Here is a 19642-nt window from a genome sequence, read left to right as displayed (position 1 = left end):
TGGCAGAAGGCGCAGAGCACTCATGCAAACTGCCACCCATTCTAAAATGAAACCACAGTTCATTATGCAAAATGAACTACTGTGTAGCTGACAAGGTTCAGGCCACATATCATGGGACCTCAGCAATGAGGGAAGAAGAATTACAAGAGGTTCACCATCATATGTTAGCAAGACATGCAGGGTGAACAAATTGTAGACTAGCTGAAAAATTTTCGGCGGAGGATGCGAAGACGGGACATTGACCAATACGCAATAAATTGTGTGCAATTCATCAGCCATCAACAAACATGACTTCAAAAGTTAACGTAGACATCCAAGCCATTTGAAATGGTGAAGATGGACATTTTGGGTCCATTTAACCAGACACTGGCAGGTAACAAGTACACGGTAACCTTCACAGACAAACGTTTCACACACACACACACACACACACACACACACACACACTCTCTCTCTCTCTCTCTCTCTCTCTCTCTCTCTCTCTCTCTCTCTCTCTCTCTCTCTCTGTGTGTGTGTGTGTGTGTGTGGGGGGGGGGGGGGGGGGGGGGGCGAGCGCGCGCGCAATGAATAAATGTGGTTTTTCGTGAAAGTAGCCAGTAGCTTTGTATCTACGGCAGCAGCTTTTCTCTGGGGCTGCAGTTTTGCCAACAGCCATAGTGGAAACAGAAAGTCAAAATGTCACGCAGGGCCATCAGAGGCAGTGCAACAGTGAGTAAAACACGTAAGTTGCAGGTAACGACAATCGCATTTTTGGTGGCTTTCCACACGACAGGTGGGCGGAAATGGTTAATGCTTTTGTGTGGAGAGGGCTCTTACTGTTCTGGTGGTGGTTGTTAAGTACAGACTGGTCTGTGCCCAGTCCACAGAAGAAAGTATTCGAGTTACTCAGTGGGTGAATTTTAATAATTTTATTTCCATTCTTTGGTTGTCAGTTTTAATCACACTAGTTATTATATGAACACTCTTGAGAAAAGATTTAACATCAATCCTGAGATTTTTAAATAAGAATATACTATGTAAGAGTGCACTATACTTCATGTGTAGGGTAGAACAAACAGACAGCTTCCTAGATTGGTAGTGTAGTGATTTCATTCTCAATGTGCCTAATAAACATTCTCAATGTACCGAATAAATTTACGAATTGTAATTATGATTGGTTAGTTGGTTTAAAAGAGGGGGGGGGGGGGGGGGGGAAGGGCTGGTGACCACACTGCTAGGTCATCGGTCCCTCATTCCGATTAAAATAATTCCACAAGGGTGGGAGTAAGATAATCGAGACATACAAACCACAACTGGAAGAAAGGAGACCCCCACAAGAATGACACAAGGGCAACAAACACTAAAATGGATAAAACTGGACACGATAACCACAGAGAGATTGCAAGAAACATGTAGAAGGGATCAAAACAAGAGAGCAGTTTACCATGGCTGGCTGGCCATGAGAATAAAAAGGAGAAGCCAGCCACTCTGCAACACATTAAAACCTCCACGAATAAAGCACTACGGTGGAGGACACAGAGGGACAAAACTTAGCTCAAATGATAAAACCCATCCCCACGAATAAAATGAAAAACTAAAGCTGCTGTTGAGGCACTGTCACCAAACACCGAAGGTACGGTGCTGATAAAATTAAAAGTTCACCGTAGAACGGCTGAAAGTGGGCAGTCCAGCAAGAGGGGCACGACTGTCATTTGTGAGCCACAGTGACACCGAGGTGTGTCCTCGCGACTGAGAAGGTAACCATGCATTAGCTACATAAGGCCAATGCAGAGTTGGCAGAGGACAACTGATAATTTGTGAGAGGACCGTATGGAAGACTTTCACACATTCATAGTCTCCTCAATAACACGCAGTTTGTTGTGCTTACTGTTACGCCATTCCGTCTCTCAAAGCCGAAAAACCCTGCGGTGTAAGAGAGAACGCAGGTCAGTCTCGAAGATGCTCATCTCCAGTGGCGGTATCTGCGTAACCTTTTTGGCCAGCCTGTCAGCAAGTTAGTTGCCTGGGATTCCGACGTGTCCTGGGGTCCACACAAACACCACTGAATGACGGGACCACTCCAGGGCATAAATGGGATCATGAACGGACGCTGCCACAGGATGGTGAGTGTAGCACTGGTCAATAGCTTGAAGGCTCCTCAAGGAGTCAGTACATAGGAGAACTGACTCACCAGGGCCTGAGTGGATGTGCTCAAGAGCACGAGATATGGCCGCCAACTCTTCAGTGAAAACACTGCAGCCATCAGGCAAGGAATGCTGTACAATAAGTCCTCCATGAACATACGCAAAGCCTACGTGACCATCAAGCCATTGAGGTGCACGTGAATGGACCTCGAGGAGAGGTAGGATCAGGAAGGACTCCAGCTCAGATAGGACAGAACGCACGTGAACCGCAATCTTAAACCCTGACCTGGGCCGCCGATTCGGGAGATGAACCGCCATGGTTCGGAAAAGGAGACGGTAATTCATATGCGCAGGAGAACTACGAACATGTGCAACCTAACTATCGAGCAGTCGTGCAAGCCTAACCTTCAATGGAGGGACTCTGGCCTCCACCAGGACACTGGTCACTGGACTCGTTTTAAAAGCTCACGTCACTAGGCGAAAGCCACAGTGATGCAACTGGGTCGAGTAAACGCAACGCTGGGGGCACCGCCGAACCACAAACCAGACTCCCATAGTCAAGGTGGGATTCAACAAGGGCCCTGTAGAGCTGCAACAGCACAGAGCGATTTGCACCCTAACTGCTGTTGCTCAGACAACGGAGGGCATTGAGGTGCTGCCAAAACTTCCGCTTAAGCTGACAGAAGTGAGGTAGCCAAGTAAATTGGGTGTCGAAACCAGTCCTAAGAATCGATATGTCTCCACCACAGTGAGTGGATCGACATTAAGGTAAAGTTCTGGTTCTGGATGAATGGTGCGACACCGAAAGAAATGTGAGACACACGACCTCGCGGCTGAAAACTGGAAGCCGTTGGCTAGAGTTCATGTAGGCGCCGCTCAGCAACACCAGTACTGGAGGAGCAGTACCAAATGCAGAAGCGATCCGCATACAGCGAAGGTGAGACCGATGGCCCTACAGCTGCTGTTAGACTGTTAATAGCCCCTAAAAATGGAGAGACAGTCAACACAGAGCCCTGCAGAATGCCATTCTCCAGAATACGGGGGAACTATGGGAGGCACCAAAATGGCCACCGAAAGTATGGAGCGACAGCAAGGGTTGGATAAAAATCAGGAGCGGGCCATGGAGACCCTACTCATACAATGTGGCAAGCATATTATGTCTCCAGGCCGCGTCATATGCTTTATGTCAACGACCAGATGGTGGCATCTCGAAATGGCTGTTTGGATGGCAGACTCGAGGGATACAAGATTATCAGTGGTAGAGCGACCCTGGCGGAATACGCTCCGACATGGAGGCAGTAGGCCACATAACTCCAGGACCCAACCCAACCGCCAACACACCATACGTTCCAGCAGCTTACAAAGACAGTTGGTGAGGCTGATGGATGGAAAGACGCCATCGCACCAGATCCGGTTGAAAATGACGAGTATATGTCGCTTGTAGTCAGATGAGAGATATTTAATCATCTGACTGTGAATCCAATTCAGCCCAGTTGCTGTGTCGGGGCAATGTGCAAGGGCGCTGAGGAGCTCCCACTCTGTAAATGGGGCGTTATAGGATTCACTGTGGCGTGTAGTGAACGAGAGGACTTTCCTTCCCAACCGTCGTTTGAGGACGCGAAAGGCTGGGGGGTAGTTCTCCAATGCAGAGGGTCGAGCATAGTGCTCAGCAAAGTGGTCGGCAAACGCGTATGCGTCGGTAGATAACACGCCATTGATGTTAATGCTAGGGACACCTGTGAAGTCTGGTACCCAAAAAGACGTCTGATCTTCGTCCAGACTTGAGAAGGTGACGTATGACACACAATGGTCGACATGTACCTCTCCCAACACTGCTGTTTCCGTCATTTTATAAGCTGGCGAACGCGGGCACGGAGCTGCATAAAGGCTATTGGGTGCACTATGTCGCTGTAGACCTGGCCGACGCTCTTTAACTGCCTCAGCGACTTTCAGGGACCACCAAGGGACTGTATTTCGCCAGTGCAACCTAAAGAACGAGGATTCACGTTTTCCACCGCAGAAGCGACCATTGCAGTGATCTGCTCAACGACATGATCCATGGCACCATGTGGGGGAGATGTAGATGTGAAGGCTTCCCAGTCTGACTTCTTTAAGACCCATCTGGGTAGGCGTCCGTGAGCATGACACCAGGGGAGTGACAGGAAGATGGGGAAGTGGTCACTACCACACAAGTTGTCATATGCTCCCCAGTGGACAGATGGGAGAAGGAAAGGACTGCAAACTGAGAGATCAATAGCCGAATATGTGCCATACTGAAATGTGTGGTGGCCCCAATATTTAAGAGGCAGAGGTCGAGTTGTGACAGTAAATTTTCGACCCCTCTACCTCGGCCAGTAAGAATGGAGCCACCACCCAAGGAAAGGTATACATTGCAGACAGTTATTTCCTGCGTCGTCCTTATCCTCACAGCCACAGCTTCAACAGGGGTTTGAACAGCCAGAGGTTCGCTACATACCGAGATCACGACATAGACGCAAACTCCAACTGATGCTCTGTTACAGTTGCTACAGTTCCTGTAATATCTCTTATAGCCACAAAGGGCAGGGGTCCACAATGCCAAGAACCAGGTTTCCTGGAGGGCAATGCACAAAGCAAATGGCTCTGAGCACTATGGGACTTAACATCTGAAGTCATCAGTCTCCTAGAACTTAGAACTACTTAAACCTAACTAACCTAAGGAAATCTCGCACATCCATGGCCGAGACAGGATTCGAACCTGCGACCGTAGCGGTCGTGCGGTTCTAGACTGAAGCGCCTAGAACCACTCGGCCACACCAGCCGGCTGCAGATAGCAGCTGTTAAGCTTAACAGTTGATAACAGTTGCCGTACCTCAGCCTGGTGGTGGAAAACACCGCCGCAATTTTACTGGAGGATTACGTGATCGTGAGACTGGGAAGGCATTACACACTCAATGAGGCAGTTACGCCCCAGGGTCACCTGCTGCCACCGGAGGAGTACCTGTGCGATAGACATCCATTGTGTCTGAGGGTCCAGCGATATCTATGTCCTCAGTGGGCGCCAGAATCTCCACCTCATCCTCAGTCACAGAGCTTGTAGGTAGTAGTGGTGTGAGTGCCACTGCAGTGACTTGTTTCTTGGGGGTCTTTTTAGGTTTCTCTCGCTGCACCTTAGGTTTCTCTCGCCTTCACTGATTCAGTCTCAGCGATTGAGGAGGACCGTAAAGTACTATGGCCAACTACCTTTCGTTGCTTCAGCCAGTGGGGGGTGTGAGCTTTGCCAGTGGTAGGAAACTGGGAAGGGAGTCACCCAAGGGATCCCTTCCTGGAAAGAGGAGCTGAAGAAGATTTACGCTTCTCTGGCTGGGAAGTAGGGACTTACGTCCCCGATGGTTAGGGGGGGGGGGGGTTGCTCCTGAAGTAGGTTGTGCAGGACCAACAAGGAGGGAAGTGTCCCCCACCATAAGGGGGTAGGTGGGGTCTCATGGGTCTGAGAGCCAACAGTACGCAGCGGAAGGGGAAATGGGGGAACAGTTGTCGTAGTGGCACATAGGTTGAGTTCATATGCACAGGATGTAGCGTCTCACATTTTCTCTTACTTTCAGTGTATGTCAGTCGATCCAGGGCCTTGTATTCTATTAGTTTTCCTTCTTTCTGGAGAATCCTGCAGTTTGGCGAGCAAGGCTAATGGTGCTCTCCGCAATAGACATAGATGGGAGGTGGGGCACAGGGAGTACTGGAATGTGAAGGACGTCTACAATGCCGACAGGTGATGCTGTAAGTGCAGCGAGAAGACGTATGGCCGAACTTCCAGCACTTACAGCACTGCATCGGGGGAGCGATATATGGCTTTAGGTTACAGTGGTAGACCATCACCTTGTCCTTCTCGGGTAATGCGTCACCCTCCACGGCAAAGATGAAGGCACCGGTGGCAACCTCATTATCCCTCAGGACGGGTCGGGCGAAACGGACAACTCGCCACTCTAAATTGGCGTGCAGCTCATCGTCAGACTGCAACAGAAGGTCCCTGTGAAATATAATACACTGGATCATATTTAAGCTCTTACGGGGCGTGATGGAAATAGCAACATCCCCCAGCTTGTCATAGGCAGTAGTGTCCCATGACTGGGCAAACGATGCTGTTTTGATCAAGACCGACCCTGACCGCATTTTGGACAAGCCCTCCTCCTACCCAAACTTGTCCTCTAAATGCTCCAGAAAAAACTGAGGTGTCACTGACAAGAAAGATTCCCATCAACTTTCGTACACACGACGTACTGGGGTGAATAAGCTTTGCTGCCATCCTTAGCCTGGCGTTCCTCCCATGGTGTGGCTGGGGCGGGGGGAGGGGGCGATTTGGGGTCGTATTTCTCAGCATTGAAGTTAGACCTTGACCGCTAATAGACTGCTAGTGTTTGACCATCAGCAGGAGATGTACTACGCTCCATGGCGTGTCATCCACCCTGATGCCACCCACTCCGATCAGGGGTCCTCCCCATGGGCGCCAGCCAGCCGCAGCAAAGGACACCTGGCAGAATAGCCATTGCTGGGAGTCCCAATGCCCCAGGGTGATGGGCATCTACTCCTTGGCATACGTAGGTAGTTTACGGCGCAGGCACCAGCAGAGCGATCCCTGTGTGGTCATGGGGCTACAACCAACAGGGTACATGGCGGCCCCACCAAAACGGACTGGCTACTATGCTGGATATCAGAAGCAAACGAACTAAGAATTCCATTATCGTCGACAGCGCAGAAAGTGATACTGCACAGAGGGTGGAAGAAAACGTACCCAGGAGGGTGGCCTCGCCCAATAACTGGAGAATGAGCGGAAGACCAGATCCACGTCCGACAAAGGACGTGAGAGGTCTCAGCTAATGATTGACACAATGCACCATGTAGGGCGCCCTTCCCCAATTGGCTGGCTCTTCGGGAAAATTTTGAAAAATTGAGGTCCAACCCTACAGGGGACCATCACATAAAGGCCGAAACGTGCGAGGCTCCTTTCAGTCGCCTCTTACAACAGGCAGGAATACCTCGGGCCTATTCTGGCCTCCTGATTCGCAGTAGGTGTAATATGAGACGTAATTTTAGAGTGTATTGAGTTGTCTGAACTTGAAAGTCAATGGCTTTGTGCAGTCTATTGTAACGTGAATGCCTGTTATTCGATAACCTGCAGTAAATGTGTACACCCATTCAGCTAGTCAATGTTACATAAAACATATTCCAAATTTCTATTCTACTCTTCTGTCGGGTTTCTTAACCACAGTAAAATATCCTGCATTTTCCAATCAATCAGAAGGAAGAAAGATTAGAGACTAACATCCCGTCAATTGGACGAGACCAATCAATCAGTACACTGATCTGTAGTGTGGAATTAATATCTGACAGCCAAATTATTTTTTTGCTTCAAGAACTGAGTTCGTTAGCAGACTTCCTCCATTTGTGGAACACGATCTCATTTTGTTCATCCTTTCATTAACTTCCCAAAGTAAGCTCCCACATTGTTTGTAATCCTTGGTATATTTCTGTAAATTTTGTCGAAGCTGTATCTCAAGGTCTTCTTTGTATGTACTGCGCCATATGAACACTGTGTTCATCAGCCCAAGTCGTATCTCATAACACTTTGTAATTTTACATGTATGTAGATGAGCCAGTCGTACACCTAGAATTAGTACAAGGTAAGGTGAATGTGTCTGTGAAGACGTGTGGCCTCAGAGTGGAGAGTGCCTCGCCACAGACTGGGCAGGCCACCACGGCCATTACTTGCAAGCCAGGTGTGTCAGAAAAGGACCAGATGTGGGTTAATCCCAGTATTGAGAATTTTGGCAAGAGACAATGCTCAAAGAAATAGCAGTGTCAATCTTAAAGACAGCTACATTATGGCTCTTTGAGAGTTTATAACAATTTACAGTCAAATACTAACGCAAATCTAAATACATGAGCAATCCCAGAAAAATGAGGCGCATCCAGCGACACAAGAATAATTTCAGTACCTTTAGAACTATAGAAATTAATATTGAACAGTGAATGAACAATTTCACAATGAACCTCTGAATTAACAAATTTTAAACGCTATGTGAGATTTCAACATCCAGTATCTCAGATAACAGCTATCATCCTGGACAGCTATGTATCTGTATCTATTTTATTTTTGATTAATTACACCGTATATATCTTTTTATTATAGAAATGTTTGTCAGAACATCGTATTCTCCACATTTACATAGCAAATGAACACAGCATCGATACCTCATATTTTGTCATAGTTGTGCATTTATTTAATGAACAGTTTACTATTTTGCCAGTAACTTTATTAAAGTGTCGATAGCAAGTGCTATCAAAGAAGTGTGTTAATTTAAAAGTGGTCAAATTCATGTGTTAGCGAACACCAAAATTGAACAGAGAAGGAAAAGACACTTCTGTCAAGATGGAATTATTGTTTCGGGGTGTATATGCCGGATTTCCCCATTAATAATACACTTTCTCCCGGGTGAAAATACACTTTTTCCGTGTTAAGTGACAGTATACTTTTCCTCGTAACTGTAAAACTTATCAGTCCGATGATTACAGTTTTATACACCAGCATAGAATTTCCTGGCACTTTAGAAAACGAAACCCAGGGGGAAAAAAACACTTTTTGGAGAGACGTTTGATGCACAGCAACATGTACACTACCTATTTTCGTAATTACGAAAGTATAAATTCAGATTCCACCAAACACCGCATGTTACTTTCCGAAACATTGAAATCAAGACTGCGATGCGCTTTTGTAAGCCAGTCATAGCTCATGTCACATGATCTCGCCAGCGGACAACAGTGGGCATTCAGAGCATAGGACATGTAGTCAGCCAATAGCAACATCACTGTTATGTAGCGCGAACATACAAATACGGAAAAATTAATGGTTTAAATTAATATGCATAGCCTTGCTACAAGAAAAGAAAAGAAAAGCCTTCACATATAATATTGGTCTCTAAGATTAATAAGCTGCAAGAGAAGCTAAGCTTTCACATATAATGTTGATCTTTTTTGCGTGTGTTACACTTTAAGACACATCACATAAATGTGACAGTAAAAATTTTGACGACGACATGAATGTCTAATGTATATTAGAACAAATAAGCCCTCGGCCACAAATATTAAGTCAAAATTGACCAGGTTTCGACGCTACTATGAGCGTCTGACGTTCTGGGCTGGGAATTCTTTTAAATAGTCGTCCTCAGAGAGTTGATTTGTAAATGAAAGTCAAACGCACTGTAATTTAAGAAATTCCTCTTACATTCTCGCACGTAGTACATCTTGCGTAAAAGGAAATTTACTTTGAAAGTAACGCTTTTCAAACAACCATCGCAATATTTTCCCACAACCTGTTAGAAATAGGTTCGTTTCAGCAATTGCCGGAGAGCGCCAGGTAACAGATACGCTAGATAAAACGAAATACGCTTGCCTAATATTGCAGCAATTGTAACACACCAAATAAACGTGACTGTTTTGGCACAAATGGTTATTTTTACAACACGACAGAACACAACTCACGAGGTGCCGATATCAAAATGCCTATTAGGCCTACTACAAGCGAAACGGAATTCTAGTCAAAGCACAGACTATTTGACTGCAGGATCACAGCTGCAGGTTATTATTTGCAGCAAATTAGTTGCGAGGCACGAAAGCAGATGTGCACGGCTCGACCCTATGACTATAGCGAGCTATTCTAGGAGCACTGGCTACAGGTCGGCTATAGCTACAGCAACAACTGCCACGGGAACGGGCCGCCTCCCTCTCTGTGCTACAGCACCTAGTTCACTTGTCTTCTCAACAGCCATTTCGTTTCGTACGGAAAACTTCAACCTTGTTAACCCTTTATACCAACAGTCTCTTCATATAAGAAATCGACACGTGTCGCCAAGCAACAAACAGCACATTGACATCAAAACAGGAAAGATTTCGCTTTATGGCTAATTACACCGCCTGATTTTCGCTTGGTGGTAGAAAGTGGAACAACTATTTTGTTAAGCCTACTCCGCGAGTGCACCGATTAATGAACATACCAACGACGTTTCAGCGTCCTGCGATGTATACATCCCGCACTGCAGCACTCTGAACACCCTCTGTTTATAATAGCCACCCCGCCCCTGGAACAGCTGGCTGCATCACCAATAATGCCGGGCTATACGGCAATATTGCTGTGTGTTGCAGTCACATTGCAGCAATGAAATAGTGCACTCCCACCACTTCAAATAAAATTACTGACTACACATAAATGATGTCAAATTTAAAGAATTTCTTACAGGGTTATGGTTGCGTCCAGCGGCGGCGGCGGCGGCTGCGGCAGCGTCCTGCGCGGCTAAACCCTGTTTCGCTTGGTACGGGCTGCCGCCCAGCAGGGGTTGACTAGGCAACAGTACCTTCCGTCCTGCGGCGGCGGCGGCTGCGGCGGCGGCGGCGTCTTGGACGCGCACGCCCGGCTCGCCGGACACGGTCTGGATGAGCTCCATCTCGCGCATCTGCTCCTGCCGGATCTCGTCGTTCGAGTCGGGGATGAGGTACTTGCGCAGCTCTGCCAGAGCGTACGCTATGCGGGCGTGCGCCTCGGCGGGGGGCGCGAACGCCGCTATCTCCACGTGCAGGTCATCGCTCAGGTGAGCATACTTTGGGTCCTTCGACGCGCGAAGCTCCTCTTCCTGTGGAAACACGAAACAAATAAACGATCGAAAAGTTGGCTAAATGGAGGAACACCCGGCAGAAATATTAACTTATCGTGGTCGGCTTTACAGTCACTTAAAACTTTTAAAAGGACATGGTAGTCGCCACTGACTGTAGAAATTATTTATATTGATTATCGCAATTACGACCTGGTGGTGTACTGTAGGCTCAGTTTTAATGCAAACAATGTACAAGAACAGTGGTTTGTTGCGATTTATGTCATAGATGGCTCTGGTACGACAAAATGTAGCCCTGTCAGGGTGTTTTTAAAGTTTGACATGTGCTAAAGCACAGTCTTTAGCAGTGTACCATTTGATAATTGCCTGCAGGCAAAAATTGTAATAGTGAAAATAAATAAATTCTACAGAGGCCTATTAAAAACCCTGCATGAAGTACGAGTTCAACAAAGACTTAACATTCTGGCTTGAAACAAGCATGATTAACGTCTTCATTGAGTCTGCAAGCAACGATGGCGTGACGGTATGTCTTCGAGTGCAGCGACTGACATTGCGGTACCAAAAGTCTGCTAATTACACACAGCATCCATCTTACGACCGAATATTTACGTCGTACATAAAGTTATTTGGGCTCATATACTTTAAAATGTTGTGGCTCGCTGGATCACTGGTAAAATACGGATCCTAAGATATCGAGTTCGATCTCGAGGCAGTCCTAGGGTTTTTATCTATCATACACCACATCTTTCACCTCTGGCAATGTTCGTTAATGTGAAAAACGCCGAGCCGCACCTGGCTCGGAGACCACTTAAAATTTTAGATTCCCCATTGTTTGAGTTAAGTCAGTTCGCAGGTTGGAGGAACGCAACGGCATACCACCTCCAACAGGACCAGGCCTAGCAAAGCAAATGGAGTTCAGACCAACGTTCGAGATGATCATAACATTACTATATTTGATAATAACGGTGGGAGAACAAACATTTCGCTGCCTTATGAGATAAAAGACAATTTTGAGTAACAAGATAGTCTGAAAACCATACGGGCCAGAAAAATATCACAATCAAACACGCGATTCGACGTAATGCGAAACGTATGGAGAACTATATCTTCGAGGCACTGTGCTGTTGTCTTGTATGACTGCATGACAAAGGAATATTTCGACTAAGAAATATTTTGGTAAAGGTCCAACGATTCGTCTGTATGTATCGTATACTTAGAGACTGTATCATTAACGCCTGGCTCCAAAAAAATAAAAAGGCTACACCACAGTGCAATAAAACACATCATTTAGTATTTCACTGAAGTACGTGGGTGAGGTTTCGGCATGTTCTAAACATTACCACACAAAATAATTTTTCGTGAAAAACCACGTTATGTCCAGCCCATTTATCCAGCTTCTACGTCTAGCAAGACATGGGAGTCTATCCTCTTAACTCTGAAATTGAATCTGAGCGATCACCAACCACTACGTACTTGATTAAAAAGTTGGAATATTTTAGACACGTGTTCTCCCAGCAGCTCGTCTGATACGTCTAACGCCTTATCAGACTTTCCCACTTTAAAAGTAATATCGAATAGTGAAACACTGGCTGTGGGAAAACCGGAACGGAAGAGAATCGAAGCATTTGAGATGTGGTGCTCCAGAAGAATGTTGAAAATTAGGTGGACTGACAAAGAAAGAAATGAAGAGATTCTCCGCAGGATCGGCGGGGATGGGAATATATGAGATGCACTGACAGGAAGAAGGGACAGAATGATAGGACATCTGCTGATACATCAGGGATGACTTCCATGGTACTAGAGGGAGCTGTAGAAGGTAAAAACTGAACAGGAGGACACAAATTGGAATACAGCTAACAAATAATTGAGGACGTAGGTTAGAAAGTATCGACTATGGACCTTTGAATCGCCTCAGCAACTAGGTAGTTCTGATGAAAATATAAAAGCCAGTTCAGTGCTTTAACGGTAAAATAACTTAATATCATGTTGCAAGAAAGTGGCTAGAGGCTGTTCATTCACATTAACGTAAGGATTATTTCTGAAAAATTGAGTGCTTTACTCCTGAAGTAATGAAATCAAACTAATTTTAGCAACTCATGCGTCGAACTTCACTAACAGATTATATTTAGTGTGGGGTATCATTCTGAACAGATGGTTATGAACCAATACAACTTCGTGATTTAACCCGTCAAAACGATATAACGTTAAATGTGTATGTCTTCGTGTCTAGAAGAACGACTTGTCCATTTCAATATAAAGGAAAACGTAGCTGCAGTGTTTCACTATTACTTCTCATGAAACGAATTCGAAAAGAAATGAGGGTCGCGTTTAATGTCCCGTCGAGGACGAAGTCATTACAGGCGGAGAAAAGTTCAAATTGACAATGGTGGAGGTGGAAATTCGCCTTACCGGCTTCAAAGTAAGCGCCAAGGAATTCGCTTAATTTGACGTGGTGAGATTATCGAAAACTTTCATCTGGATGGTCTGGTGGAGATTCGATTTCTCTCTTCCCAACGCGAGCGCAGTGCATTAACCACTGCGCCCCCTCAGCCGGTAACGAGATCAAGAAATAGAGTATCAATGAAGTACGATATGGCATAACGATTGCTGCACAGATACAAATAACGCCCATGTACCGTTCACACATATAAATCAATATTTTAGTACGTGTAACCTTAAACAGAATCAAAAGGAGCTCTTTAAGATCAGGCATATGTTCATCAAATATTCTGTAGAGTTCAATGAAAAGCATTTTAACAGGGTTAACTACCCAGCTCAAAGACAAAAATGTTACTTCTATCAGCATTCACGAAATTCTTCACCTCAGCAATTCGTCGTAAAACTGAAGAATGGAGATCTGCGAAATGCTGTTCGTGGGAAACTGTATAACGAGAATCCTTTGCTTCCAGTACAGTCACTGTTGTTTGTAGCCAGTGGTACATGGCAAAGTGGAAAGGTCTATTAATCATTCAGGGGAGCGAACAAGGTAGTTACGTGAGAAAATATTTTCTACATTATTTCTGAGGACATGTGGAACTCAATAATTGCTCGAACTACCTCAAACGCAATGATACAAACTAAGATAAAAATTTCTTTCCATCTGTATGTTCAAAATCAGTTTACGGGCGAAAAGAAAAACCAGTCTAACAATCCGCCATAGGTCGCACTCTGATAATCGACACTCGGCGGGTGAACGGAAGTCGAAAATGAAGGGACAATTATTTTGGCTCAGGTGCCAACAGTCACTCTTTTCCCAGAGAATCAGGGTCAAAGCGTCATTGCCACTTTATCAGCATTTTTGCGCGGTGTGTATCTAGATGAGATGGTAGCGCAGCGGATAGCACGGCTTCGAATTTTTGCGCCCTGTGTTCAAAACCACATGGAAGTACGTGATATCAGTATTTTTTTGTGACATCGTGCAATACAAAGGAATTCTTGATAAAAGAACTCAGCATTTCAAATATTATTAGAAACATCTTTCACCATCAAAATTTACACGGAATTACATTTTCCATAATACTGTTGCCATCAGTATCTGCCTCTAATAAGTCAGTGGCAAATTTTGTCCTCGAGTTGTAACGCCGGAAATGCATATCCTCCTATTTCCATCTATTGTACTATTATTTTTTTCCTTGTTTTGTTACCTCAAGATATGACATTTCTGTCTCTTTATATATTGTAATTGCTTTACTGTTTGGATATATATATATTTATGCACTTATGTCGATGTATAATTGGTTTGTTTCGTAAATATTATTTGTATTTTTACGCTGGGTCTTGCCTAGGGAAAACTGCTATCGAACGATTACATCGATAGGTCGTGTGAAGAATCAAAGTGTGTAGGATCTTTGGTAGTGTTAACTCTGCCGCGTGGAGCGCGGGCTGAGCAGTCGGAGTCTGGCGGGAGTAGCGAGTGGGGCAGGTGTTGTGTGACGCTCCCGCGAGTTGCCGCACTTTCGGGGTTTGGCAGCATTTAATTGCGCTCGACTCGCGATGATAGTTTCTGACATGGTGTCGCGGACGGGAAGCATTAGCTGGCGCACATCAAGAGCCCGTTTCGCCTGGTGACCGTGTCGAGAAGAAGGCGCGCCAACATCCAGCTTCTGCAACAGCGACGGCCGACAATGAGTGACTGTCGCCACCTCCTCGATCGACGGCTTCAAACCTTCAATCAACCAACAAGGAAGACTAAAAGCACGTAAAGTTTCAGAACTGTATGGCAGACCTCAGCTTTTCAAATTGTTCCATTTGCCTCGCAAAATTACAGCAACTTAGCATGAACCTCTGTTGCTCATTGTCCCAGTTGCATTGCCAAGCAGGGTCCCTTCCTTTTCCGAAATGAACCCGAGTGTCGTTGAAATTCAAACGCCAGCATAATTCCATTTCACTGCTTTAATTTCAAAGTTCAATTCAAGCATTAGCTGGCTACAATAGTTAGATTACACAAGCACAAATTAAGAGTGCGAGTTTTGTTACCGTATTTTAGCTTACCTGTGACTGCAGCTCAGCTTGGTACGTACTAAATTTTACTATTGTTAATAGTTCAGAATCATTTAATTCCAGTTCAAAGTTAAATCTCTTGTTTCTAAATTGCGTAGAGTCAAGTTGCTTTCGAAATGATTGTTGAGGTAGTCCAAGACTAACCGTATTTTACTGGATTTCGATGTGCTTCAGAAAGAAAGCTCACTATTAACTTCAGTCACTAAATTAACTTTCGATTTTCCGGTTTTATTAATTCTTTTGCTAAATTAAGTCAGAGTGTAGCGAAATTTATTACTTCTGACAAACTTTCAGTTTTCACACTACACGTGTCAACCTTCAGTTGCCACGCTTCTAGTGTTAATTATATGTGTAATAACCTTTCTTTTTCAGTTGCTATAGTAATTGTCCTTAGGACTGGCGACCGTGATTTCCCCAAATCTCAAATACCTAATTACCGCTAGTTAATTGCTAATGTAACGGCTGCACATTTACTTTCTTTATTAACTTTACCCCTTTTCAAAATTAATTTCCACCAGTTTCATTAGCACATTTCCTTTCATTTAGATGTAACCCTTTCCTCCCTCTTTACCGACAGGTTAACTTCGGTGACGATTGCTTTTCCAAAACTCCCATTAGGTACACGCGGTTTCATTTTTCACTGTCATTAAGGTCGGTAAGTGAGGGGGAGGTTACACGTGGCGACCGTGACAGGACAATCTTCAGATTTGCGGTTGTTCTGGACATGAATTTTCTTTGGTGCAAATGTCGTAACAAAGTACTGGTTACGTACAGGCCGTTACGTCAGCGAGAATAAGTAGTGGGAGTAATCCTAATTACATTTGAGATTTGTCATTTATATTGAAAATTATTAAAATGAGTGAAGGCAACAATTACTAAAATTTGGTAGACTTGGATACGGAACAATCGGTCGAACAGTGGGAAACGCGCACGGCGGTTCCCATTGTTCAGGGGCAGGCGGCTAGCATGAAAGACGCGACCGCCGAAACGCAACAAAGAGCAGAAATGGAATTCCAAACTTTAGAAAATGTTTCGGAATCGGAAGCGAAAATCAAATCTGTACCCCTTGATGATGAATACGGGGGAACATGTATAGAGGAACCAGCTACGGAAGTAAAACCGGTAGTCTCCGGGAATTTAACTGATTTATTGAATGTTTTGATTAATGAAATCAAGAGTCAATCGGCAGAAATTATAGCTCTGTCTGCCAAGCAAGAAGCTCAGTCTGAAAAGATTGAACGAAAGCTAGACAATCAGAACAAAGCTATTAATGTTGTTAACAACAATGTTGGAGTTGTTAATACAAAAGTTGATAAAATCAAAGAAGATATTGTTGTAATTAATACCGAAATCGGTAATCTTAAACAGGAAATGATAGGCGTTCAGGCGGAAATTGCGAGCATAAATACTCGTTTTGATTCCGAAATTAGCAGAATCGAGAAAAGTGTAGGAGAAGCAGTTGCTCCGATCATCGAGAATAAGGTGACGGAACAAATTCAATTAGTGAAAAAAGAGGATCAACAGAAGGTGGAAACTTTAAAGGCTTTAGTGTCCGAAGTAGACACTAAAGTGAGGGAGCAGGCTAATACCTGCGAAGAGAAAAAGAGGGAAGTGGAAACGCTTGCGACAACCACTTGCCAAGTAATTATGAGAGTGTCGGAATTAGAAAAGAAACTTGACGAAAAACAGAGCTATGTGCCAATCTGTGCACATAGTTCGGAATTGTTGACGAAAGAGGAGCGGTTCGACCCCTTGAAAAAAAGCGGTATACACGCGACGGATTTCATTAAAAATTGTGAAAGAGTTTTACCCAGATCATGGACTAATGAGAGAAAAATTAATGCGGTTATTGATGTGCTGGCTGGTGATGCCAAGCGTTGGGGCTTAAACCTCAACATTACGAACCTGACTTTTGACGAGTTTAAAAATTTGTTTCTGGCTGAATACTGGTCAGAGCAAAAACAGCAAAGTGTCTGGCGCGAATTTGTCGTATCGAGGCCTTTCGATGCGAATTCGCGCGGCTCGATGAAGGAGTTTTGTGAGGGCTGGATCCGCAAGTTGGAATATTTGCGTGATCGCCGCACGGAATCCGAAATAGTCTGGGAACTCTACAAAAAGCTTCCAGATGATACAAAACGCTACGTAGGAAGCAATTACAGGACAATAAATGATTTCCTGGAAAGAGTGGAGGACGAGGACAATTGGCGCAATAATCGCGACAGTGGTAGAGGTCGTGGTAACAACAAAGGGTACCACAGCAACCACACCAACGATAACCATGGGAATAATGCATACCGCAACCATGGCAGCAATAACAATAATCGTTCGGACCGTAATAACAATCGGTACAATGCGAATAATAACCGGAATGACGGAAACCAGTATCATACTAGCGTGATACGGGCTGCGCAGAATAGTAATAATGCCAGAGGGTGTGACCAGCCGCCTCAGCAGTATCCGGGGAGCGTATCTGCTGGGACGAGACAGGGAAACCTTTAGCTGCGCCGGTGAGGGGCCGACCGGGCGTGGAGAAATTTTGGCGGCCCAATAACAGGAGAAAACCCAAGTGTCGTCGTTATGAAAATTCCGTATGGAATAATCAACGGCGGGAGAGTGTGCCAGTGTTAGGAGAAAGGAGTGCGCCCACAAGTAGTAGATCACCTGTAGACACGGCAGTAGGAAGTACATTCACTGTCAGTGAGAACAATTTAAGTAGTGTTCCGGAAATCGATTATAAAGTGGCAGCTGTAATACCCACAGCGGAACTGGAGATTGAGTTTAAGAATGATTCGCAATTGTTGAGAGAAGATCAGATGTCGGATAACACGTCCGTCATTGAGCGAGGGGATGCAGAGAGGGATGAGGTCTGGTTACGGCAGTTCGGTCGCTTATACGACGAACTAAGAGATTATAGGGGCCTGTACGGGAGAAGTGTTTATAGGGAGCGCGGGCAGGATTTGCCGCGTCTCGTCCCACAGGAAGATAGTAGTTGTGAAGTGATAGAAAGTTCTGGCCCTAACCGGCAGACTTTACTAGAAATAGTTGATGTTAATGGGGAGCACGAGCAAGATGCGTCGTGTTTCGTCCCGCAGGAATTGAATGTTGAAGTAGTAACGGAAAGTTCTGGCCCTAACCGGCAGACTTTACCGAAAGTTGTAGTGGTAGAAGTAGCCGACCCATCCGACGCAAACCTCCAGTTTAAATATTGCGAGAGTATTAAGGAGAAAGATTACGAAAATTTTAGTGATAGCCGGACACGATTGGTAGAAAAGCACGTAGATTACAGCGTGTACGAGGTTAGAGCTGACGTTATACGGTCAGACGGTAGCAGTGTGGGTTGCGCAGATCCAGAGGAAGTAATTGCAGATACTACTGGGCACATTCCTCCAGGTAGATTGGCAGATGAGATCAATCTGACCAAAGAGGAATCAACGAAGGTGACAATTAGTGAATCGATAGCAAAGCAACACTCACTAGTTGACGAGTTACAGGAAAAGGTTTCGGTATTGGAGGCGAAGCTACAGACTAAGCCTCAGGACAGACGTGTTGAAATTAAAACTGTATGTGAACAGAGGCTGAAAAAGCCGCCAGATAAACCGGATTTAGGATCAAAGCCGGATGGTTTTTTCTGGAATGACCTGGATATAGACGAGGATTTACTGTTGGAAAATAAAGAAACAGTCGAGGACAAGTGTAGACAGATAGTAGTGTCTGTTAATATGCTCGACCTACAACTAAACGTGTTGATTGACACCGGTGCAGAATTGAGTGCTGTATCTGGGAAAATATTTGAGTTACTGAAAGACAGACCTGGCATCGTAGTTATGCCAGTAACAGGAGTGAAAATTATCGGTGCTACTGGGAAGGCCAGTAAACCGGTCACAAAACAGATTTTTGTCAACTTCGAGATATGTGGGGCACGATTTGAGCAAGAGTTTGTCGTCGTGCCAGACTTAACTACGGAAGTAATTATCGGGTTAGATTGGCTATTAAAGTACCGTGCAGTGATTAACTGCGAAAGCAAAACGTTGACATGTACGTCCCAAGATAAAACAATAGTAGTTAGTTTTGACGAGGCAGGAGACGGTGTGCATAGGCAATACCAGCCTATACACATTGTTAACTGGCCGGATGGTATTGACGTAGGTATGAATCTGAACTACTGTAATGTGAAGAATCTCGGCATTGACAATAATGTAGAAAGTGAATTGGAAAGTATTGTAGAAGGTGTGTCAAACGTAACACACGAACAAAGACGAGGCCGACTTTCCCGTACCTACTGCCATCACAACCATAGGGCATGGGGCAAATATGAAGCAGAATTTAAGAGAATTATGAACACCTTGAGACATGAATCTACGGGATTTTCTCCAGAGGAAA

The 19642-nt window shown here is 44.9% G+C and overlaps 1 protein-coding gene across 1 annotated transcript in view; it reads right to left on the bottom strand.

Moving 5' to 3' along the window:
- The window catches only part of LOC124620060 (KH domain-containing, RNA-binding, signal transduction-associated protein 3-like), a 537488-nt gene that overhangs the window by 57272 nt on the left and 460574 nt on the right, over nucleotides 1-19642 (bottom strand). The window contains exon 4 of the mRNA XM_047146728.1: nucleotides 10391-10783. Coding sequence (XP_047002684.1) covers nucleotides 10391-10783 — 393 coding nt within the window. The remainder of the gene's footprint in view (nucleotides 1-10390; nucleotides 10784-19642) is intronic.

This window comes from Schistocerca americana, chromosome 6 (assembly GCF_021461395.2).
Source record: "Schistocerca americana isolate TAMUIC-IGC-003095 chromosome 6, iqSchAmer2.1, whole genome shotgun sequence".
NCBI classification, from domain to species: Eukaryota; Metazoa; Arthropoda; class Insecta; order Orthoptera; family Acrididae; genus Schistocerca; species Schistocerca americana.
This window is presented reverse-complemented; position numbering and strand designations above follow the sequence as displayed.